The 25065-nt window shown below is 40.7% G+C and overlaps 1 protein-coding gene across 1 annotated transcript; it reads left to right on the forward strand.

The window, feature by feature from the left end:
- The first annotated feature begins 10856 nt into the window (after positions 1 to 10856).
- Positions 10857 to 19244, forward strand: alyref (Aly/REF export factor). The gene is made up of 6 exons (XM_080209434.1): positions 10857 to 11433; positions 13025 to 13156; positions 15844 to 15991; positions 17059 to 17122; positions 17274 to 17439; positions 18994 to 19244. The coding sequence occupies exons 1-6, from the start codon at positions 11134 to 11136 to the stop codon at positions 19006 to 19008; spliced, it is 825 nt and encodes a 274-aa protein (XP_080065560.1). The 5' UTR covers positions 10857 to 11133; the 3' UTR covers positions 19009 to 19244.
- The last annotated feature ends 5821 nt before the right edge of the window (positions 19245 to 25065 follow it).

Raw genomic sequence — 25065 nt, forward strand, 5'->3', positions numbered from 1 at the left:
ATTGTCCCTATGGAGTCCGAACTGGCATTCTGCTCTTAAACACACAATGGGCAGAATCAAAAAAGCAACACAAAAAAATACTGAACAGAAAATAGGTTTTCCGCAGTTCAACTATGTCAGTCTCCTTAAAATCCTTTTAAGTTACGAATGGACCCACAATGCTGTAACACTATTGGTTTATTCAATGAAATGCTTTCTAAATAGTTTTAGATTTCCATCACCAACTCACAGTCCCCATTATCAGCATCACTCTCCATTAATCATCACTCAGTGTGATTCCGAGTCCAGTTTTGGAAAGAAGATCACTGCAGAACTTGACCCTTGACCGAATTGAACCAACAAATCATGATTAAAAGTTTAACATTAACCAGTACAATTGTGTGAAATATATTAAAAACAATAAATAAGTGCAAAAGAAATCAGCTCGCACTACCATTTGTTGCAACTGCTTTACTTAGTTCCTCATCGACTTTACTGTGCAACTTGTAATGATGGTGCTGGTGGTGAGAGAAAGAGAATGGAGTGAAGGCCATAAGAATAGAAGGTAGGTGGGAGATTATCAGTAAGGGCCATGCAAAGATTTGAATTAGTGTTATAATCCCAGCTCGGTAGATTGTACCTTGTATTTTTTGTTTAGCTATGTAGAGGAACAGAGTCACAGGACAGCCAATTAACTTCTAACAGAAGGATAAAACATTTATTCAACAAGAGAAGATTAACTATAATACACTAATCCTTCACCCAGCTATACCTTTACAGTTATATACAGATTTATGAGGATAACCCAAGTTATAATCTATCTTATACTCTAATATACTCAGTAAGTACACAGTCCATGTAAACCAATAGGTGAAATATGGCCAGACACATCACACTCTGAAAGTAAATGACAGATGCCATCCAATACAACTTCTGTGGATTCCTCAATAACTACACAACTGGTCTCACTGGAACCCTGGCTTTCATATCAGGGTTTCCAAACTCCATTCTCAACACACTTTAAAACCTTCTCCAACAGAAAATTTTATTTTGCAGCATGTTACTGCAGTGTTTCAAGAAGGTAGCTCACCACCAGCTTCTCAAGGACAATTGGTGATGGGTAATAAATGCTGGCCAGCCAGCAACATGCATGTCCCACGAATGAAATTTTAAAAATGCCTTCACCAAGGATCCACTTCCAGGATTCCAACCTCTCCTTTTGGTATTCCTCTGTCCTGGATTCAAAATATACATTCAAATTTCCACGCAATCTCTTAAATACACAGCTACGCCAACAGAACACCACTGTTATACACACTGTATTAAGATGTCACCTGTCATAATTCAGGTCAGAAACTCCAATGTGTTTTATGGAGCCCGCCTGGATCATAGGTTTTGCATCTTGAATTTGACTTAGATAAGCATGATAGGTTTTACTTCAGGTATGATTCAAATGACCTACTAGTGAGCTTTTATCAAACAAAGTTTAGTAAGGATATTAAAAACTTCTATCAAATATAAATGTTATGAAGAGGAGGGTGATCTTCTCTCAGAGAACTAACACTCAACCATTCAAAGAGCAGTTCTTCTCTTCATAATCTATTAAAGAGTATGTGAGAAATAATACAATCTGTCTTCAGCAATTTTAGTGGTTAAATCAAAATAACTACCTAACACTCTCTTTAACTGAAACAAGTAACACTTTATTTTACCTAACTAACAGTGAACAGGTTAACTAAACTATTAACAAACCACTATTCTAATGGAATGCTGTTTAGATGATTACAATTCCCACTTATTAACGAAAGAAACAAATAAAATTTTTAGTTACTCTAATGTCAACCAGGTTTGTAGTCTTCCAGAGTCTTCTTTCTTCTTTGCTGATTTCTTCTTCCTTCTGTTCTTCTGTTGTTCTTTTACGATCGGGATGAGGCTTTCTCTTAAGACATAAATGCAGCTGTTACACTGACAGAGACAATTGATGTCTACATCTCTCTCTCCAACCGAGATCTGTGGCAATCGATGGCAGATGGTATTCTGGCCTTTTTCTGGAGCTAGGGGCTGATCAATACCCACTATAACAAACCAAAAACCCCACAATAGGATTGGTTTATAGGTTATCAAAACATCAAAATTCAACTCTGATAGGCTACTGCTATTCCAATGCCTATTTCAAACTGATTGGTTAAAATTCAAAAACAATCTGATTCAAACACCTAAAGTCTGTTACCAAGATAACCCTGCTGTTTTTGCCCTGATACTTTGTTTCAGACTGTGCTGGATTTTTGCACCCAAAAAAAACTATATTTTAGACTATGCAGTGCTGTCTGCTCTTAGCATTTTTACAATTGTATTATAATTTTGCAAACACTAACTTCACAACACAAACGACACCAAAACAACCATGATAATGTATAGACCTTAACAAATATAGGAACTGTCCCAGTCAAACCAATCCCATATATAAAGACCCTTCAAACAGATTTAACGCAGCAAAGACTAATGCTCACGTGATACTGGAATTGAGTCCTTCGGGTGAAGTCTGCAGTTCTCTGGATGGACTCAGAACAGTTTTGATGTCGCAACAGCTTCCCAAAACACTAGAGCTCTAGGCAAGCCACCAACAGCAGATTTCCCCCTTCAGAAAGGCAAAGCCTTGCTTTCAGATGACAGCAGAATTTCCAAAGCCAGGGAGAGAGAGACAGAGAAAGAGAGAGAAAGGGAGTTCTTTCCAACTTAATGTCCATTCTAAAACCAAACTAAATAGCAACTCAAGCTGAAAACGAAAGAGGTCCTGTCACCTGACCTGCCAACCAGTTTTTCTCCGAACAATGCAGAGTCATAAACAGCCCAATAGAAATAAACAAACCCCTGTTTAAGCAACAATAAAAAGACTCCTCCAGACAGACCAATGTCATAATCAGAAAACAACTGAGGCCAAAAAGACCTGCTTACAATTGCAGAAAACATGATTTAGAAGAAAAAAATCATGCACCATCCATAGGATTATTTCAAATGTGTGGCTTCTCACTAGCCGACTTTTCCAAGTCTGCACTTTGCAGCTGTCTTTAACTAGAAGCCTCTCTCTGCCCCTTTAAAATAAATGATCAGTACCTTGGTCAGATTTCTTTGTCCCTTTGTCTTCAGTCTTCCTGAAACTTTTTTCTTTTAATTTTCATGATTTTTGGAAATTTCTATTCAATAACTTCTAGAACTTGCTTTCAGGCTCACTGCATTGTCCTGCCTGTACTGGCAGCTTTCTGTGGAAAGCTTCTTGCTTCTCAGTTACTTAGTTCCAACTGAACTCAAATGCTCCTGCTTTTTAGTGTTGGCCCCTGGTTGCTAAGCCACAGCTTAGTGTTTTCTAAAGACTGTAACTTTTTTTTACATTGAAAAATCTTGATTACAATGCAGGTAAAGTTTAAAGTGAAACTAAATTATAGACACGCAGGCACTTTTGTTTGACAATTTTTGTTTTAAGTTTATTTATCAGTGTCATGTAGGTTTACATTAATACTGCAATGAAGTTACCGTGAAAATCCCCTAACTGCCACATTCTGGCACCTGTTTAGATATATTGAGTGAGAATGTAGCATGGCCAGTCCACCTACCCTGCCATTCTTGGACTGTGGAAGGAAACAGAGCTCCCGGAGGAAACCCACGCAGACACAGGGAGAATGTGCAGACTCCACACAAACAGTGACCCAAGCCGGGAATTGAACCGTGTCCCTGGTGCTGTGAGGCAGCAATGCTAACCACTGTGCCAATGTAACATGAAGCAAAACTAAAGTTTTAACCCTTTCTTAGCATGCAAATACAGAAACACAAAGTAAGCTTAACACACAATACAATCAAATGTCATTTAAATGATCTCTATTTCCTAACACTAAGATATAGAGAGTACTTGAGGAAAAACACAACTTGCTTTTGATGGTAAGAAAGTCACAAGGCACTTTGCAAGGCTGATTAGCAATCAATACTTGGCACCAAGACTAGATTAGGACAGAGCAAAAAAGGTAGTGTTCAAAGAATGTCTTAAAGGATGGGAAAAAGGACACAGGGCAGAGAAGTTTAGGGACGATGTTTCAATACTTAGAGTCTAAGCAGCTGAAGGCATGGATGTCAACGGTGGAGCAATTAAAATCAGGGATATACAAGAATTGGGGGAGTGTGAGGTTGGAGGGGTAAGTTGCAGAGATAAGGAGAGGTGAGGCTATGGAAGTATTGGGATGACAGGAGGGTGCATATTGGCCCAGAAAAGGACACATATCATTCAAGAAATTGAATTGTCAGATATCAAAGACATGGTGTCAGAATTTGTAAGGTGGAGGGGAGGAGGTGGGGCATTGTCACAAAGGTGAATGAAAGCAGCACACTTCCGCTTGGAGTTGAGAAGCAGAACAACTCCACGTTTCATGATTTAATCTGGGATGGTAGCCAAGGCAGAATATTGGAGGGGGGGGGGGGTGGAAATCAGAGGCTACACGGGGGAACCAAAAAGGATGACTTCAATTTTGAGATTGGGGCTTATTTCGGCAATGGGACAGTCTGGCAATAGTCTTTGATTTGGCAAGGGAGAAGTAGATAACTAAATTACATAGAAGGTTTGTGGTGGTGTTAACAAATCATATGATATAAATAAGACCATAATGTGTAGAAGCAGAAGTAGGCTATTAGGCCCATCAAGTAGCTTCACCATTCAATGAGATCATGACTGATCTGATATGATAATCCTCAAGTCCACTTTCCTGCCTTATCCCCATAACCCTTAAGAACCTTTTGGCATCTATCCTGTTGTTAAATATGAGGGTATCCCAAGACCCAGAAAGGTAACTTAGAACAGAGGTTCTTAAGAATGTATTTTTTCAATTTGGTATAATATGAGGAAAGATTATGCAAACCAACGAGGAAAGGCACAGTCTTGTTGTAGCCATTTAAATAAAGAATTTTGAATATGTAAAAACACACAATGAGAAAGACCACAATACACAACAAGGGTACATTTAAGAACAATAATGGCTAACAATGTAGACACAATACTCTGAAAGTGGCCCTGTTCCTATTTATGGCCCAAATTCTGAGAAATGTCCCTTGGCCCAAAATGAGTATAGCTCTATGAGGTAAATTCAGTAAATGGTTACCAGCCATGAGTTATCTTTAACTTTAGGAAGACGGTATTGGTTCAGTGTAGTTTTTCTCTGATGTTTTGAAACCAGCAGCTTTCAGCCTAGAATTCTGCTTCCTGGCTGAGATTTTCAGTCCAGCTGGGTACAGCTACGGTCATAACTGCTTATGAACTGTTTCTGTTCTCTCTTATCCTCTTCACAATAGAGCTGATATACCATGTATCCATTTTGATCTCCTTCTATCTGAACAACCTGCCTTAGAAACCAAGTTTTTAGCACATAAGTGTAAACTGTATCCTTGTATCTCCACTTTGAACTCACCTTTCTTACAGATTCAACATCTAAAATTTATACTCTATTGTTCCCCACTGCACGTAAGTAGGTATCTGTTTACCCTACGCCTAAGCTAATTTGCATATAAGAACCTCTCCTGACAGCTGTCTTCTTTATCAATTCTTCTTTTATCCCATCTTCAAACTTTATTTTATCCAAGCACCTTTCATCTTTAGTTTATCCAAATCTTAAATCTCTACTTTATTTAAGCTTCTTGACATTGTCAAGCTCCTGAGAATTCCATGTCTCAATAAGATCACCTCTCATTCTTCTAAACTCCAATGAAGAGGAGGGCCGGAATTTTCCAGCCATGCACGCCACCAGGATTCTCTGGTCACACCGCAGCGAACGGACATTTGGCTGAGCGCCAAATTCTCCATCCTCAAATGCAGCGGTGGCACACAGTGTGAATGGGCAGAACATTCCAGCTGAGGTGTTGATAATAGATCCTGCGCAATGCTGGAATTGTGCCAGTTACGATTGCAAATAGTAGAAGAGAGATCCTGGGAGGTGAACTGAATGTTGACAAAAAGCTGCAGTCACAGAGGATGTCACGTATGGGTTTGCTCATTGTACCCTTGGCCCTCTGGGTGGGATGGAAGTAATGGCACTCAGTATAAACAACCAGCAAGAGAGGGGATTGAGTTCAGGCTGTCTTTTAGCAGAAATTAGTAGTTCCAGGTAGCAAGCAATTGACAGAGTGAAATGGTCTGACTGCCTCCCTCTCTTCTATGGTATCCCTGGAGTAGGAATCGTTGAATCCCTACAATGCAGAAAGAGGCCATTTGGCCCATTGACCCTGCACTGACAACAATCCCACCCAGGTTCTATCACCGTAACTCTATGTGTTTATCCTGCTAATCCCCCTGACACTGAGGGGCAATTGAGAATGACCAATTCACCTAACTAGCCCATCTTTAGAATATGGTGTCTGCCGGTATGCTTGGGCCTTCTGTGACTGGTGGACGCCTGAGGAGCCAGTGTGTATAGTCAACATTGCTAACAACATTTTCATCTAATGTGATTTTTTTTTGTTCTAACTGTAAATATGTGTCCCTTTGAAAGGGAGTCTTTATGTTAAATTGATAGCTAATTGATGACAATAATTATCAACTGGTGACTAAATGGAGGGGGAGTTAGTGATGGCCATATGCTAAACTCTCAAATTATAAGTAAAACAAAGGAAAGTTAATAAGTTAAATGAACAAAGGCAAAATATTGCAGATACAGAACGGTGAAATAAAACTAAATGGGGTGTCATAAAGTCATAGAGGTTTACAGCATGGAAACAGGCCCCTTGGCCCAACTTGTCCATGCTGCCTTTTTTTAAAACCCTAAACTAATCCCAATTGCCCGCATTTGGCCCATATCCTTCTATCCTCATCGTACCATGTAATTATCTAAATGCTTTTTAAAAGATAAATTTGTACCCACCTCTACTACTACCTCTGGCAGCTTGTTCCAGACACTCACCATCTTCTGCATGAAAAAATTGCCCCTCTGGACACTTTTGTATCTCTCCCCTCTCACCTTAAACCAATGCCCTCTCTCCTACCTTTGGGGAAAGATATTGACTATCTACCTTGTCTATGCCCCTTATTATTTTATAAACCTCTATAAGGTCACCTCTCAGCCTCTTATGCTCTAGAGAAAAAAGTCTATTCAGCCTCTCCTTATAACTCAATCCATGGAAGACCTTCACATCAGAAAGCATCTGTAGAGAATGAAAGAGATAAACATGAGTGATTTGCAGGGTTTATAATAGCAAACTGACACAAAGCCACCCTCTCAATTTGACAGTAATTTTGGAATTTAAATAATGTGGAGATCCTAAAGTTACAGCCTGTCAATGACTGCTCCCTCACAGGGTATGTGGTACACTCCATTCCCCACCTGCTCAGTGCTAGTAATCACAACTGATCTGTGAGAACTCCATCTTCTCTACTCTCTGTTAGAAACGCCATCAAAAGGTTAAGCCATGTTCTATGAGGTGTGGCTATTTTTTAAGGTTCGAAAGGTTAGTCATAGCACAAATCAATTCCAACCTTCCAGATTTCCTGGATCCACTACAGTTCACCTACCGCTGCAATAGGTCCACAGCAGAGGCCATCTCTCTGGCCCTCAAACCTGGAACACCTTGTAACAAGGACACCTATGTCAGACTCCTATGTATCGACTACTGCTCAGCCTTCAACATGATTATTCCAACAAAACTCATCCGTGGCCTGGGGCACTGTTCTTCCTTTTGCGACTGGATCCTGAACTTCCTAACCTGCAATCAGTAAGGATAATAACTACTGCTGAACATCCAATTCTGTTTCAAGGACCCCTGCTCTTACTCTGTTCCCCTCCCTCCCAGAAGCATGACAGAGTTCCTCTTTTCCACATCTTCTATCCCATTAGCCTTCATAGTCAATGGATCACCCTTAGCTATCTTTGTCAGCTTGCTGTCACTGCCAAACACATTTTCCCTTCCCTCCCCTTTCAGCATTCTAGAGGGATTGTTCCCTCTGCAATATCCTGTCCAATTCCTAACACTCCCTCCCCTCCCCATGACAGCACAGGAGATGCAACATTTGCCTTTTTGCCTCATCTCTTCTCACTATCCAAGACCTCAAGCATTCCTCCCAGGTGAAACAGTAAGATTCACACATATTGCTTTCAAGATAGGATGCAGAACCTGGGGCCTGGGTTCAATTCTGGGTTTTCTCCGGGTCCTCCGGTTTCCTCCCACAGTCTGAAAGATGTGCTGGGGACTGTCTGTGTGGAGTTTGCATATTCTCCCCCATGTCTCTGTGGGTTTCCTCCCACAGTCCAAAGATGTGCAGGCTAGGTGGATTGGCCATGCTACCCAAGGTCACTGTACCCAATCTGTACCCAAGGTCACCATTGCAGATGTCAGATCAGCATTCTCAAAGGTCAATCAATGCAAGCGACTGCCTGGATGGCGTACCCAGTTAAGAGCTCAGACCCTGCATGGACCAGCTTGTGGGGGTATTTGCAGACAGCTTCAACCTCTCTTTATACCAATCTGAGGTCCCTATCTACTTCAAGGAGACGACCATCATACTGGTACCAAAGAAAAGCCAAGTAACATGCCTTAATGACATCGGTGGCTCCAACATCCATCATTATGAAGCGCATTGAAAGGTTAGTCATAGCAGGAATCAATTCTAGCCTCCCAGTTTGCCTACCACTGCAACAACTCCACAGCAGATGTCATCACCCTCCCTGCACTCAACCCTGGAACACCTAGATAACAAGGACACCTATATCAAACTCCTATTTATTGACTACAGCTCAGCTTTGAACACTATTATTCCCATGAAACTCTTCTCCAAACTCCATGGCCTCCTCTCTCTGCAATTGCGTCTTGAACTTCCTAACCCACAGGCCGCAATCAGTAAGGATAGGCAACAACACCTCCTCCATGATCATCCTCAACACCGGTGCCCCACATGGCTGTGTCCTCAGCTCCTTACTCTACTCCATACACACCTACGCTGGTATGGCCAAATTCCCCTTCAACTAGATTTTCAAGTTAGCTGATGACATCACTGTCATGGGTCAGATCTCAAATAATGACGAGACAGAGTACAGGAAAGAGATGGAGAATCTGGTGAACTGATGTGATGACGATAATCTCTCCCTCAATGTCCACAAAACAAAGGTGATAGTCATCCACTTCAGGAAGCATAATGGAGGGCATGCCGCTGTTTACATGAAGTAGAAATGATCAAGACCTTCAGAATTTTAGGTGTCCAGATTACCAACAACCTGTCCTGGTCCCTCCATGCCAACACCATAGTTAAGAAAGCCCACCAATGCCTCTACTTCCTCAGAAGGCTAAGGAAATTTGGCATGTCTGCTACATGCACCATAGAAAGCACTCTTTCTGGTTATATCAGAGCTTGGTACAGCTCTTGCTCTGTCCAAGACCACAAGAAACTACAAAGAGTCATGAACAAAGCCCAGTCCATCACTCAAACCATCCATTGACACTGTCCACACTTCCCGCTGCCTCAGAAAGGCAGCCAGCATAATTATGGACCACACGTCTCCAGACATTCTCTCTTTCACTTTCTTCTGTCGGGAAAAAGATACAAAAGTCTAAGGATACATACCACTCTACTCAAGATCAGCTTCTTCCTTGCTGTCATCAGTCTTTTGAATGGACCTATCTTGCACTATGTTGATCTTTCACTACACCCTAGCTGTGATTGTAACTCTAAATTCTGCACTTTCTCGTTACCTTCTCTATGTATAGTTTGCTTTGTTTGTGAGAAACAATATTTTTCACTGTAGACTAATATAATTGACAATAATAAATGAAATCAAATCAAATTAAAATCAAAAGGTGGATTAGTCATGATAAATGTGGGTTACAGGAATAGAGCAGGAAGAGAGACTGGGTAAGATACTGGGTCAAACAGTTGGACTCAACAGGCCGAATGGCCTCTTTGGCACTGTAGGGATTCTGTGATTGATGATCCTTCTGTAGGGTTCAAGCAGGAATCTCCCCTACCACTCCACTCTATCACAAACCTTCACGTCTGTTCTTTCTCCCACCTTTCACTTAAAATCTATGACATTTCTAACTTTCCCTGGTTCTGATGAAGGGTCAGTAATGGGATGGCACGGTGGCACAATGGTTAGCACTGCTGCCTCACAGTGCCAGGGACTCAGGTTCAAGTCCCGGCTTGGGTCACTGTCAGTACAGAGTCTGCATATTCCCCCCATGTCTGTGTGGGTTTTCTCCGGGTGCTCCGGTTTCCTCCCACAGTCTGAAAGATGTGCTGGTTAGGTGCATTGGCCATGCTAAAGACTCTCTCCCTGTACCCAAACAGGCACTGGAGTGTGGCGACTAGGGGATTTTCACAGTAATTTAATTGCAGTGTTAATTGTAGGAGTCTACACATTTACCCTGTGTCCGTGGGGGTTTCCTCCCACTCTCCAAAGGTGTGCGGGGTTAGGTGGATCGGCTATGCTAAATTGTCCCTCAGTGTCAGGGGACCAGCAGGGTAAATACATGGAGTTACAGGGCTAAAGTCTGGGTAGGATTGTGGTCGGTGCAGCCTCAATGGGCCGAATGGTCTTCTTCTACATTGTAAGGTTTCTACGTTGACACTCTCCACAAGATGCTATTTTAATGTCAGATTTTCCAGTCCTGGTGATAGTTGGCATGTTGCCAATGCTGCGAGTTGAGCCAACTCAGCGGGACAGCCCGGGACAGAGTGGCGGGGCGGGAGCCCTCTGACGTCAGGTCATTCCACTCCTTGGGAAAGGCGCCAAACCGCCTCTTTATGAATGGCCCGCCCGCCGCCGCCGCTCACTGGCAGCATCCCCGTTCGCCCATTGGTCCAATCCAATGGCGGTGACGAGTTCCATTGTGACGTGTGGCATCGTGCGGCGCAGGCGCAGTAGACGGTGCCGCCGCCGCCGCCCGCTCTGTCCTTAAAGCCGCCATTACCGAGTTTCTAACGTGCGGCGCCGCAGGCAAAGCTGAGAGAGTTTTAGTTATTAATTTAAAAATAAAAACTCGCCGCAACAAACGGTCACCCAAAAGAAAAGGTTCCTTTCTTAAGAACTGAAGAACTAGCTTATAAATAAAACCCTCGTCTGTTTAGGAAAAAAAAACTCCTCCCGTTGTGAGGTGAAAAGGGGAGGGAGGAGGAAAGTTTCTCGAGAGGAAAAAATGGGCGACAAACTCGACATGTCCCTGGACGACATCATCAAACTCAACCGGCAGAAGAGCCCGGGCGGCCGCGGTGGCCGAGGCGGCCGGGGTGGTGGAGGAGGAGGCGGCGGCGGAGGAGGTGGAGGTGGTGGTGGTGGAGGCGGCGGGATGGGCCGGGGAGCAGGCCGAGGTGGCCTGGCCGGCCGAGGAGCAGCGGGAGGCCGCGGCGGAGCTGGGGCGGGGGGCCTGGCTGTAGGCCTCATGCGCAACAGACAGAGTGCAATCCGGGGAAGAAACCGACCGGCTCCGTACAGCAGGGTAGGAAGCGACCGCGGGTTTAAAAAGAGAGAGAGAGAGAGATTGATTTTAAAAAAAATCAAAAATGTGTTGCATTTAAATCCAGAGAATGAGAGAGGAAAAAAATCATTAATAGGTTTTTGTTTTGTTTTTTCTTTTGGAAGTGATTTATTTTTCGGTTCAAATTTTGAACCGTAACACAGCGGCGCCATATTGGAGCCGTTATAGATTTTAAAAAAAGATTTTTTTTTGTCCCATTAATTTTTAAAACGAGTCCCGGGCCCCCAGTTTTCACACCGGAGAGAGTCGGAAGAAAAGAGAATTTGAACATGACGGATTGCTGGACCGAGTCTCTTGGATTTGGACGGAGGAGTGTCTGGCAGGATGAAAGTGGATGCGGTGTTTTATTTTCTAAATCTCTATATCCCTATTATATATACACACACATATATATAAAATGTTTTGTATCTGACTCCGAGCTCCATCGATGGAAGCCGCCAATTCTTCAGGAGCTAAAATGGCGGCCAAACCAAGCACAAAGATGTCGCCGGCGTTGGATCAACACACACACAGCAATGTTCACTCCCTTTTCATACTTTATCAGGAAGGGATTTACAAAGGATTAAACTGCATTGTCGCCATCTGTAAGGACGTCTGAAAAAAGACCTGCTCTCCATAAAGACACCAGCGGGTCAAGTACTGAATTTCTCAATAGCAACTTCATACTTCTGCATTTTCTAAAATGTCTGAATTGAGCAGAAATTGCAACTTCACGCTTTTATATTCTTTAAAATCGGAGCAGAACTGCAACTTCACGCTCCTTTAATCATTTACAATGGCGTGGAATGAGTAGAACTGCAGCAAGCTACCTCTTCGTGGACTTGTATGACCAATTAACTTAAAAGTTCCCCTGGAATGGACATTCACTTCAAATGTATCTCACTGGCAGCTTGACAGATGCTGGACTTTTAAAAGACTTTTTTTTAAAAATCAATACTATTGAAAGGAGCTTAGCCATTGCAAAATGCTCCTTTTTCGGACTGTTATGCTGCTCAAAGATTTGTGGAGAAATGGAATGCATCTACTTGGAAGAGATGGAGGCGTTGCAGCTGTTGCCGCTGGAGGAGAAGCTACTAGCAGCTGAGGAGAATTTCAGACCAAAGTATCTGGCTAGTGGCTATTAAAAGGAATCCAGGCTTTAGTTCGAGATGTGCTGTGGAAACAGTGGTAGGATAATAAATAAGTGAATTTATTTCTCACCAAGTAAACAGTTGCATCTGATTCTGTGCTTAAATTTCATTTATCATTGTGTATACAGGAGTACTTGTTACTAATTTAGTGGACTGAGTGGAAACAATGTAATTAGCTACCCAATACTTTCACTACATACATGCGTCATTGTGTTAAGTAGCTAATCCATCTCAGGTAAGGTTGATGTCCTTTTTTTGGTAATTAAACTTTCTATGACAGTGGCTAAATCTTGCCTTACATATATTCATTTAAGTGGGGAGTGGGAGGAATGGTGAGATAGGAAGGTGGGTATGTGAATTAACCAATGTTTGGGGTAACAAAATGTAGGAAGTCAGCGAGGTATATCTCTCTTTTCTTATAGCCAAAACAACTACCAGACAAGTGGCAACATGACCTTTTTGACAGTGGTTTTGGAGCTAGCGGTGGGGTTGAAACTGGTGGAAAACTCTTGGTGTCGAACTTAGACTTTGGTGTGTCTGATGCAGATATTCAGGTGAGTGAAGTGGTAGCTATCGGTCATTTCTTGCAAAATGTTTTTCGGTACTTGTAGTTGTTGGGATTGAGCTTTGATTTTTGTAGGTTGATAAAAGCAATACCAAAACAATCGTAGAATAATATGGCACAGAAGGAGGCCATTTAGCCCACTGAGACTGAGTTATTCTTGCTATATTTTCCCATATTCTTTGAGTACTTAGCCAATTCTCTTTGGCTACTTTGATTTGTACCCACCAACTCAACGGGTAGTTCCAAATCCTATTGACTCGAGTCGGTTCTTTTGCAAAGCACATTAAATCAGTCGAATAATCAGTCCAAAGATGTGCAGGTTAGGTTGATTGGCCATGCTAAGAAATTGCCCCTTAGTGTCCAGGGATTAGTAGGTATAATATGTAGGGATATGGGGGTGGGATTGTGTTCGGTGCAGACTCGATGGGCCAAAGGGCCTCTTTCTGCACTGTAGGGTGCTATGATTTCTATGATAATTGGACACAATTAATCATTGAGAACAGTTTCTCTCCTTTTAAATGCTTCATGATATTAAGTGCTTCTATCACATCCCTTTGGCCTTCTCTGCAGGCAAAAGTGCAATCCGCCTTCAATCTCTAATCATAATCCCTCATTCCTGGGACCATTCTTGTCAACCTCTACCCCACAGCTGGTTTTGCTCAGAGGTCGAACGCAATTTTATTGGATTTTGTACTAGTTGTATGAAGCCTAGGACCTCCATTTGCTTAACTACTTTTGTGAACCTGTCCTTTGACCATCTAATTTGTGCATATGCAATCTCAAATCCTCCTTGCACCACCTCCCTAAAATTGTACTATTTTGACTCCGCCCAGACAATCCAGTCTGCAGACTTCAAAATTGCCTGTACAACCATGTCTGGGCCATTAGTGTTATCAAAAACCTGCAGTGGGCTTAAATCCTGAGTCCTAGAGAACTCCATCCGATATCTCTTCGTGTCTTTAAAAACAACTGTTTCCAATAAATCAGCCAATTTTCTATCCATGCTGCTACTGCCCCTTTATCCCATAAGCTTCAATTTTATAATAGTTAATATGTGGTACTTTATCAGATGCTAATTGAGTAAAGTGAATGAATGGCCTGAAACAGAATACGTCTTCATTTTATTTATTATGACGCTACTCAACATTGGCACAAACTGCTGTTGTTTCTGATATTGCCAGAGTAGCATTTTTAGGCAGGTGTTATGTTCTCAGTGTATTGGAAGTAATTTAAATGTTAATTTTTATTGTTCATGTGTGCTCTGCCCAAAAGCAAGGCCATCAGCCATTACTTCATCCTGATCAGTGAGTCAATTTACAGCATGGAAATGAACCCTTCAGCCCAACTTGTCCATGCTGCCCCTTTTTAAATTCCTAAGCTAGTCCCATTTGCTGCATTTGGCCCATATCCTTCTATACCCATCTTACCCATATAACTGTCTAAATGCTTTTCAAAAGACAAAATTGTACCTGCCTCTACTACTCCCTCTGGCAGCTTGTTCCAGACACTCATCACCCTGAGAAAATTGCCCTTCTGGACCTTTTTTTTGTGTCTCTCACCTTAAACTTATGCCCTCTAGTCTTAGACTCCCCTACCTTTGGAAAAAGATATTGACTATCTAACTGATTATACCCTTTGTTATTTACTGACCTCTATAAGATCACCCCTAACCTCCTATGCTTCAGAGAAAAAAATTCCAGTCTATCCAGTGTCTCATAATTCTCCTTGAGTTATAAGGAGAGGCTGGATAGACTGGAACAATTAATATGAAATATGTTGAAAGCTCACATCAAAGATTGGGACTTCAGTGGAATAAATTTATTTGCCCTGTCATTGTTTCTATGCTGGAAAAATGTCTCCTCATTTAGCAATTCTGGTACTTTGTGCCAGTTCTTGTCAGTGGTGGTTTGCCATTATGTGCCTCTTGGCAGAGAGGCAGGTCCCCAAGCCAATCTCAGCTGAAGGGGGAATCAACCTTGGGCAGTTGGCACCATTCTAAACCATGTGCTAGTTATTGGAGTTAACCACCCTTTTTACTGTTACTGCCTACTGCACACCTGTGAACCCTTTTACCTCTAGCATGCATGACTGTGATTCTGATTCCACCAATTTCAGATTCTATGTCTCTTTGAAAAATTGTATTTAGATTTGTTTAGATCAAGTTTGAAGTACCCACAGCATGATGACCGTTTTTAGTTTTTGGGCGTTTGATCATGGAGCTAAATGTCCAAGGTGTAAATTGCTGGCGTGTAAAAACCCTTGAACGGTTTCTGCTCAGTCTTCCGTACTTCCATTCTGCATAGACTTGGAATGATCTAAACTGACCATGTTCCAACCTATCCCATTTGCACTATTGCCACTGTGCTTACTGCCCTACATTTGGCTTCTGCTTGGGCAACAATTTTTAAAACTTGGAGCCCTTATTTGAAAGGTAACAAAATCATGGTTTCTGTTTCTTGTGCTTTATGGATTACCTATAAGTCATTTTCATTTCTAAATTGTTAAAACTAGTGTAAAATGCAACAGCAAATAGAAATATGAAAATGTTGAAAGCTAATGTCAAAGATTGGGTCTTCAGTAGAATAAATTTATTTGCCCTGTCATTGTCTCCATACTGGAGAAATATGTCTGCTCATTTAGCACTTTTGGAACTATATGCTGTTTTTGATGTTTTAGGAACTTTTTGCTGAGTTTGGGACACTGAAGAAAGCAGCTGTACATTATGATAGATCAGGTCGCAGCCTGGGCACAGCAGATGTACACTTTGAAAGAAAAGCAGATGCTCTGAAGGCAATGAAGCAGTATAATGGAGTTCCCTTGGATGGTAATTTTAGTCTTGTTGAATGCATGAATTGAATAAAATGAAATTGTAGTACCTTTTTAACTTGAATCCAATTTAAGATCACTAGCTTAACAGCTTGACGATCCTGAGAATTTTGCATTTGATGCCAACCATGTTGAAAGTATAGTGATAAAGCTAGTTAAATGCTATAAAAATAACACTTTGTAGTATTTAACTAGCATTAATAAAATCTAAAATGCAGCACCAGTTTTACTTCATTAGGTTGGTTTAAGTGTTTTTGGTCTTCCAAAAGGTCCTCCCTCTAAAATATGTGCATGCTTTCTGGATCCCACTATTTTTATTTTGCAAGTCTGTGTCTGATATAGAATTCTTAAAATTTCCTTGTTGTACTTCTCATATCTGTGCAAATATGAATTTGAGGTGGTAGACGCATAAATTTCTATTGACCCTTGGAGTTTCCTCCTAATTGGAGGAAACACGAGTTTGGCTGCAGGACTGGAATTCAACATGTTTACTTTTGTGCCTTAAATGGCTACCTTTGAACCACAAAGTTAAGAGAAGCAGCTATGGGTCATAGGTTTGTTATTGGCCTAGGCTCCTTCAACAAAGGTGGATGGGAATTTCTCTGTAGCCCAGAGGTGGTGTATCTTATTGAAAGATTTTAAATTTAGAAGTGCCCTCTGTTAGCTTAAATTTAATGTGATCACTTTATATTGGAGCATGTATTGACTGCTGATATTTCTAAATTATGGAGATCTACAGAGCTATGTAGAATTAAGGCCAAGGGTCGCTATTTATTCAAATGCTCCAGATAAATGAAGGGATAAACAACAAAATAATGGCAGATTTCTTGATTCAAATTCTCCTCCCTCTTTTGAGGGCAAATGGATTTTGTTCAATTTCAGCTGACCAGAATCCTAGCTTTTGATACTGCCAGTTGTATAACTGCCCTGTTACAAGCAAAAACTCTGACTGTTTGCAGTGTGTTTGTATTTGGTGTAAATATTCTGACCTGCTTTTGTACAAAAGATGTGATTTACTGTTGGAATTGCCAATTAACATTTGTCTTTCTACTTGTTGGGGAAAAGGGCGACCAATGAACATTCAACTGGTTACCTCACAAATTGATGCCCAAAGACGACCACTTGTTGGGTGAGTATTTTTCCCTCTTGAGCTTTATCTTGTAGCATTTTAATATTGTAAGTGGGTTAAAATTTTGCAGGAAAAATGTTAATCTATCGCTGAGTCATCGGCCCTTTGCAATGATCTTTCCTATGAGCACACCTTTCCTTTTTTATTGTAGTGGAAATCGAGGATTAAACCGAACTCGTGGTGGTGCATTTGGAGGTGGAAACAGACGATCCAGAGGTGGTAACAGAGGTGGAAGAGGTGGCCGGGGTGGAAGGAATCCAAGGCAGCAGCTTTCAGCAGAAGAGCTGGATGCTCAGTTGGACGCTTATAATGCCAGGGTGAGTCTGGTGGTGGGTTTGTCTTGTGTAAAAGTCAGTGTGATTTGGCAGAGGGGAGAGTGATTTGAGGATGGCTACTATTCTGATCAATAAGCTTAAGCTGAACCATACAGACCAAGAGGCTTCCAGAGCTTGCTGCTTGGTCAGTGCATCTCAAGTCAGGGTAGTAATAAATATGCTGTTAGGTTTTGTGCTATTTACGGGAGGAACAGAAGCTAAATTTTAAGTTTTAGTGTCACAACTAGGCCTACATTAACTTGTAATGAAGTTACTGTGAAAATACCTGTTGCTGGTATTCAGAGGAAATTTTGTTATGGTTGATCCCTTGAGGAAACAGCTGAAGCTGGATTGATAGTTTAGGGAAGCAAATGTAATGCTTCCAAGGACAGGTAGGTTGAAGGAAAGGCTCTTCTATTTCAGAATGCAGAAGTGGTGGGTTTGACTTTAAAGTGGCAGGTGGGATGCAAGTGGACTCTTACAAAATCAACTATGATACTGATTTGCAGAGCAGACTTGGAGGGCTATACGTATGTTCTACGCACCCTATCCTATTCATGTTTTTTTTTGAGGCATTTTATGTACCTGGTAAGATATGATAGCTCTAATGGAATAATAGCAGGATGCTTGAAGTGAGATTTGCGGGTTAGCTATGACCCAAATGCTTGGACGTGGAACATGCAGTTATGAGTGCCAGTGCAGTGGAAGAGTCAGCAGATAATGGGTTTTACTTCAATCCATGATATTGGTTTCATCCAAGGTTGGATCATGGGTTTGTTTCCAGAGCAGCCATTTTGTGGAAGAAATAAAGAATAGGCAGAAGTTTAACAACCAGTGATGGGTCTGTAGGTTTACTTCAGGGTATTGGCAGATGAAATTGATTTGTGTGGGTGGGTTTGACTTGGGCGAGCAAAAGTAACTGAAATTGAATTAGTATGTGGAAATGAAAAGTTATGTTAAGCAGAGTGAGAAGCAACCATGGATCCAAGTAATGCAGAAGGTCACTATTTGGTCCATTGTGTTTGCATCAGCTGTCCAAATGAGCAACCTGACTTAGTACCTTTTTCCCTGTACCCGTTCACATTAGATGATTACTTGAATAGAGATATGCCTTAATTAAACCTGTCTCCACCACAACTCCAGGCAGTGCAATTCAGGCCCCAGCCACTCGTGTGAAAGGTTTTTTTTTCACTGATTTTCAAAAGAAGCAAATGTAATTTAAATTCGCCCCCTCATTCTTGATCACTTTGAGCTGGAATAGTTTGTGTTGTAAGTAAAAGTATGAAGCATTTAACAAGATGGGAAGAGCTAATCTGCTTAGAGGCCAGGAGAGACCTCCCTGTATGTAGCATTGTACTGGATTGAGAGGATACATGGACTGAGAGTTCATTTAATCTGATGCCACTATTCTGTTTTCTGGAGGAAACCGTCTACGTCAAGTTGATTCTGTATCAATCTAGCAAAATTGGGCTAAAAGCTACATTTAAATTTTACAGATTGTCAGCGTAATCAGCATCAAGATTTTAAACAAACGTTGGTCTGTTTCTTTTCTTGCAGATGGATACAAGTTAAAGTGACCTTGAAATTGACTCATCGGTGGTTGACTTTTTTTCTTGTGGGAGGGACACGAACAATGTAGTCTAGTAACTCCGTGAAATAGGTTTTTAAATATATGTAACTTTTTAAGTCACAGTCCTGTTTTGTACTGAATGTTTTCATTTTGGGATACGTTTTACTGGTTGCATGTCTTCATGGGAGGATGGACTTGCCCCGCCAGACCATGAAATAAATGCGCACTGTTAACTGAATGTATCTGGCTTTCTTGTCTCATTGTACAATTTGGAGGGCCATATAGAACTTGGTCGCTGTAACAGCACAAAGTAAAGACATTAAATGTTATGCGTCTTGATATATGGATGTTAGGTAATAATGCAAGGTGTGATGACTTGGGAGCCGGTTTGTCCAGTCAAAAGTACCAACAGTGGACATGTTGGAACCAGTAGGTTAAACTGAATCTAGAATATTAATTTGAATATCAAAATTCAAGTGAAAAAGTAACTTGGATATTTTAACTTTAGTACATTAGTCACACTTGTTTCAATGACCCTAAAGTTTCTAACCTGAGTGTTGCAATCGGCCAAATTATTTGAAACTTGCATGTTAGATTCTGCAGCCAAAAAAAGCTTGCTCAAATGTATAATTGCAAAATAAGCAGAAGTAATAACTTGTGGGGTTTTACCAATATGAAGTTGTCAATACCTACCTTTTTTAAATGTCATGATTCTCTTTGAAGAGCTAAAGATTTGTTAAATTGGCTATATTTTAAGCATTGGATTTGAATAGTGGGAATTTTTTGAACACATGGGGAGGAGGGGGGGGCGGGGGGGTCTGTTGACCATACGGTTACATTCCATGTGTTGCCCTCTCTACATGGAAGATGTTTAATTGGCTGATCTGTACTATATGCAACATTGGATAAACTGCAAACTCATGATTCCTATAATGCAGCTAAAAGGCATCTGTGTTCTTTCTAAAATGCATTGCATTCTCTCCAATGTCTCACTTGAAAAATGCATACAAATAAGTCAGTATTTGGATGTAAGACCATCCTCGATGTAAAAGCCATGAGCAAAATTGGTATACCCGTTTCCCCAAAATGTGCTTCTATCATTGAACATGTTTATGAAGTGAATGTACAAAAGCTGCTATTTATAATGTCAATGCACAACATAACTCTGGCTTGGTATTTCCATCAGGTATTAGTGTGTTGCAGTGTTCCACTGTAATTCTGAAGGATTGTCAGCAGTTTTGTCCTGAATCAAACAGTTGAAGCTAATGACTCTCTAACCATAGCATCTCCCACTTCAACTTTGAAACTTAAGTTTAAACTTTTGATCCTTTCCCAAAATTGAATATCTAAAGCCCAGGTTAATTCAAGCTTCTGGTTGTGTAAGGGAGTTGATACGTTGGCACCATTTTCATTGGGCAGTAATTGGTAGAGTTCCAAAAAGTGCAGTATTCAACAGACATCCAGCATTTTCTATTTAGAAGGTTTAATGGAAATGAAACTAATTAGTAAATTAACAAGCTTAGTTTGGTGGAACTAACGAGGTTACTTGCTGATGCCAGCTTTATATTTCATTTCAAAATCTTATTCGTGCTCACTGTTCTTCTGGTACGGTGTGTAGAATAGTAAATAAAATTGTAAGTGGCAGTGGTGATAAATGGAGTCAGTGCATGGCAGTAAATGTACACTGCTAACAATATAACGCTATCATTGAAGGTAGAAAAGATCCATACTGACGCCAAACAAGCAGGGTGTTGAAGAGCATTGTCTTTGCCAATGCTGGGAAGTTTAAAGCAAGAAGGTAAGTGAGGTAGAAACCCCCAGTCAACAGATAAGGAATTTTGTCTTGCTGTTTTTGTCTATCTGATGCCTTTTTGAAAGATTGGCCACTTTTTGCATCTTGACTGAACCATGTGGGCTTAAGGGTGTTTGTCTGTCTTGACCAGGGCAGTTTGTAAACAACGCCTTTGGGTAATGACCAAGTATTTCATTAATAGACTTAATTTTTCTCCACCTTCTGTCCCTGTGGTAATAGAAGAAGATATGAATTGAACAGGAGGAGAATCATGGGTCAAAGACGTCAGTCAACAAAAGATTTTGAGATGCATAAAAACCACAGGTAAATTGAGAGAGATTTAGATGATGAATGGTGGGAGGAAGATGTATAGTACCAGAGACAGTTGTGTAATGAGATTGTGGCAGTGAACAATCCTTTGGCCTTCTGTATATAAACTGCAGCAATTATTCTGAAGATCCAGAATGGAAAAGTTCCTCATTAAATGTTTCACTTAGGATTAGTGCAGATTTTATTTTTGTGGAATTGATGGACAGAATACTCCAAGATGGTGAAGCATCTGCAGAGTTGGTCCATAATGTTGAGAACTGGATGGATGCCCACTAATACGTTGCTTTTGCAATAAGCCATTAGTTTTATTGCAGCATCTAATACTTCTGTGTAGCATTCTTGCTTCTGAATTCCAAAGATGAGGGAGTGCTATATTATCGAGAATGAGATATTAAAGTCCCATCTGTATTCTCTGAAGATGAAAGAAAGTTGCTCTGTTTTGAATGGTAGTGGAGTTTTCCTTGGTGTACTGACCAATATTTCATCCCTCATTCAAACATTCTCATCACGTTTATGTTTGTGGGAACTTGTGTGCAAATTGGCTCTTAACAAAATATTGCCTTATCAATTGAAAAGGGACTGCCTTAAACTCTGCTGCTGGGGTGAAATTATGCTTCTAATTTTTTTCCTTTCAAGCCATTGGGTGAAATTCATATCCAAAGATAAATTAAAAGTTGGCTCAAGATGCTTGTAGATTTCCTGTTTCCCTCCTTAGGATGGCCAGCTTATGAAAATCAAAAGGAAATAATTTGCTTTTTATACAATTCTTCATTTATCGTTTGTTGTGTTTTAAGTACTCATGCAAGTCTGTTGTAGATTTTATAATAAAAAGTCTGACAACACCAGGTTTTAGTCCAACCTATTTAGTAGATTTTATAATGCATGATACTTAACTGCTGTGGTGATGCTGGAGCTTCCCATTGTAAATCCATCTGGCCTTTCAGGGGTCCTAAAATAACAAAGCCTGTACCCATAACTGCCAGCTGGAAAGAATGCCAACATTTGTCTGAATTTGCCTAAATGTGGTTACTCCCATGCGCAAAAGATAATTCACTTGTGTTTTGAAAAGGCGTGTATTGTTACAATATGAATTAAACCAAAATGTCCTGCAACGATACACCTGATGTAGGTTCCTGGCCTCACTTCTGTTGCATGGCGACAGTCAGGTGTGATGGGGAGCTTTGTTAGTCATGGACAGGGCAGAATTTTTAATATGATCCTTAAAAGACTATTGGATCTTTATAAAACATTACATCAGTTTGCAAAGCCATAAATCGTGCAAGCACTGAACTTCAGTTGGGGAGGGAAGCCTTATGGCATTTTTTTGAAAATTGGCTTTCATTACTTGTATTATACATTTTGGATCTCCTGTGGCTTTATTGGCACTTAATGCCATTTACAGGGGCACTTCATGCCATCTAATAATTATATAGTTGATTTGTGATACTCTGCCAACATTTTTTCTTTTCAAATCTTAGTTCTTTCAGAAATAAGAGCAAGAGGGGGTTGGGCCAATTTTCCCAGGCTTGTCTCTTGCTGCTTGCTCTTAGACTCCCAAATTTGCTTAATGCTGTTTGAATTAGATCAGTGGTGTCAGATGTTGAGGACTAATTTTATATTATATTTTCAGCAATATGGTATCCCAGATCAAATTTACATGGGCATACACAGCCATTGCACTACCCACCAGTCACATCATTCAGTCCTTCCACCGGTTATTTTAATTCTCTCTTCACCTATATACATAAAGTAAACACTTTTCCACTTCAAGGAGCAAATGGTGAACTCAGGTCTGTGTCATAACATATTCCAGATACCAAATCTTCTGGTATTTAGAAGAACATCTCAGGTTTTAACTTGATTCCTGTCTGATTCTTGCCTTTGTGTTTGACTTTTGGCAACAAATCTAATGCAGCAATGGTGGAAGTGCTTGCTCTCAAATGTCAAATTGAGATTCTCTCTGCCTTTTGAAGCAGATAGAAAAATATAATCCTAGCACAATGTAAAGAATGGGAAAGAATTGTCTGGTCAAAATTCCTGCTTGAACCAAAAACAGTCTAACTGATTATTTAGCTGCCTGTGAAAGCTTTGTGATAAATGTCTTGCTTACTAACAGGAGGTCTTCAAAGCAATTTATTCTATGCTTTGGGGTATCTGAACATAGATTATTAAATAAACCCCAAATTCTTTTCTGTTTCCACTTTCCATTATGGTAATAGAAATAATGTTACCTTTCAAAATGCCAGCAGAATGCTTGGGTTGAAGAGTTCACATCAATATCTTGTTCTTCCAGAAGTATTGACATTGTGATGGAAAATTTTCTTATTAAATTATTGACTATTCATTATAAATGGTGTCTGCTGTTGAATAATTGTCTCTCTTGCACCTTTGCTTTCACAGTAATGTTTAATAATTTATTCAGATCTGTATTTGGGTGACACTTGCTGATGGGATCTTATGGTCCTGTCAATGGTGCATCACACACATGCACCCCAGTGAAGACTGTTCAACAGGAAACCCTGTTGACCGTGGCAGAACCACTGCTTTGCTGCTACTAAATGCCACAAGGGTGGAAAATCCTATCCACTGAAACTCAGGTTTATGATCTCATTGAAAGCCCTTTTGTAACATCGTGAATGAAGTTTGAATGGATACATATATAAATTCCTTAACCATGCTCTTCATGCTGTCAGAGGGTCATGTATTTCAGTGCATTATAATTAGTGGTTGTTACAATTTCTGGAAATTCAAAAATTCCAGTCACTGGCAGGATCACAAGGTTGTTTTCAGACTTTCAGTAACATTACCAAGTAGGTATCTTATACACAACTGCAGAAGAGTTTCCTTATTTCATCCCATAACTTGACACTTCATCTCTATAAACCAATCCAAACCTATTTGCTGCTCCTGAAGGCTTGTTTCTTTTTTTCTAGCCCGATAACTTCTAATCTGTGAACTGACTTTCAGTAGGAATTACCCTAGCAATCCCTAAAGCTCAGTGAACCTTCCAGCCCCATTTAAATTCTCATGATTTTGATCTCTTCAATCTGAGTTCACACGCACGTTCTACCAAGTGAGCAATGAAGTTGACTATGTATTTTCTCACTCTTGAATTCTTATATCTGAGGTGTTCAGGAATCTCCTGGGATTAAAGTTTATTAGTCACCAGTAAAGCTGACATTAACAATGCAATGAAATTACTGTGAAATTCCCTACTTTAAAAGCCTTTCAGCTGATCATATGAGGTTTAGGGATCTCTTGGGATTAGGTTGCAGGTTTTCCTGCAATAGCTTCAAAGTTTATCTCTGACAATGTCTCGTGGCACTTGTGTCCAAGTAGAAATGCTTATGAGCTTTACAAACCCCAACTCTATTTTCAGTTGAAAGTATAACCATTTACAAAATGTTTCATTCCTAGCACTTCCCTGAGAGATTTGGAGACTAGCAATCTATTCATGGTCAGTAAAGTTGCCCTGACTATTGTTTACAGGTATGAATATCTTGCATCTTTTCCCCAGTAAGGTAACCTGGGGCACCTTTTTTAACCTTTGGCAGAATTTACTCTAGTGGCACAGTGGTTAGCGCTGCCTCAGTGCCAGAGACGGGGGTTCAGTTCTGACCTCAGGCCACTGGTGTGGAGTTTGTACATTCTCCCTGTGTCTGGGTGCTGTAGTTTCCTCCCACAGTCCAAAGAAGTGTGGGCTAGGTCGGTTTTGCTAAATTGACTGTAGTGTTTGGGAATTAGCAGGGTAAATATGTGGGATTGCAGGAATCGGGCCTAGTTGGGATTGAGGTTAGTGCAGACTCAGTGGGCTGAATGGCCTCCTGCACTGGAGGGATTCTGTGAAAAGCAAAATACTGCAGCTGCCAGAAATCTGAAATAAAAATGCTGGATAAACTCAGCAGTTCTGGCAGCATCTGTGGAGAGTGAAAAACAA

This window comes from Carcharhinus amblyrhynchos, chromosome 21 (assembly GCF_965287045.1).
Source record: "Carcharhinus amblyrhynchos chromosome 21, sCarAmb.v2.hapA, whole genome shotgun sequence".
Lineage (NCBI taxonomy): Eukaryota > Metazoa > Chordata > Chondrichthyes > Carcharhiniformes > Carcharhinidae > Carcharhinus > Carcharhinus amblyrhynchos.

Bases quoted from the DNA above. Each gene is read 5' to 3' on its own strand.
- alyref (XM_080209434.1), top strand. From the start codon at position 11,134: ATGGGCGACAAACTCGACATGTCCCTGGACGACATCATCAAACTCAAC. The intron at 11,434-13,024 runs GTAGGAAGCGAC...CTTTTCTTATAG, and splicing joins GACCGGCTCCGTACAGCAGG to CCAAAACAACTACCAGACAA. The intron at 17,123-17,273 runs GTGAGTATTTTT...TTTTTATTGTAG, and splicing joins CAAAGACGACCACTTGTTGG to TGGAAATCGAGGATTAAACC.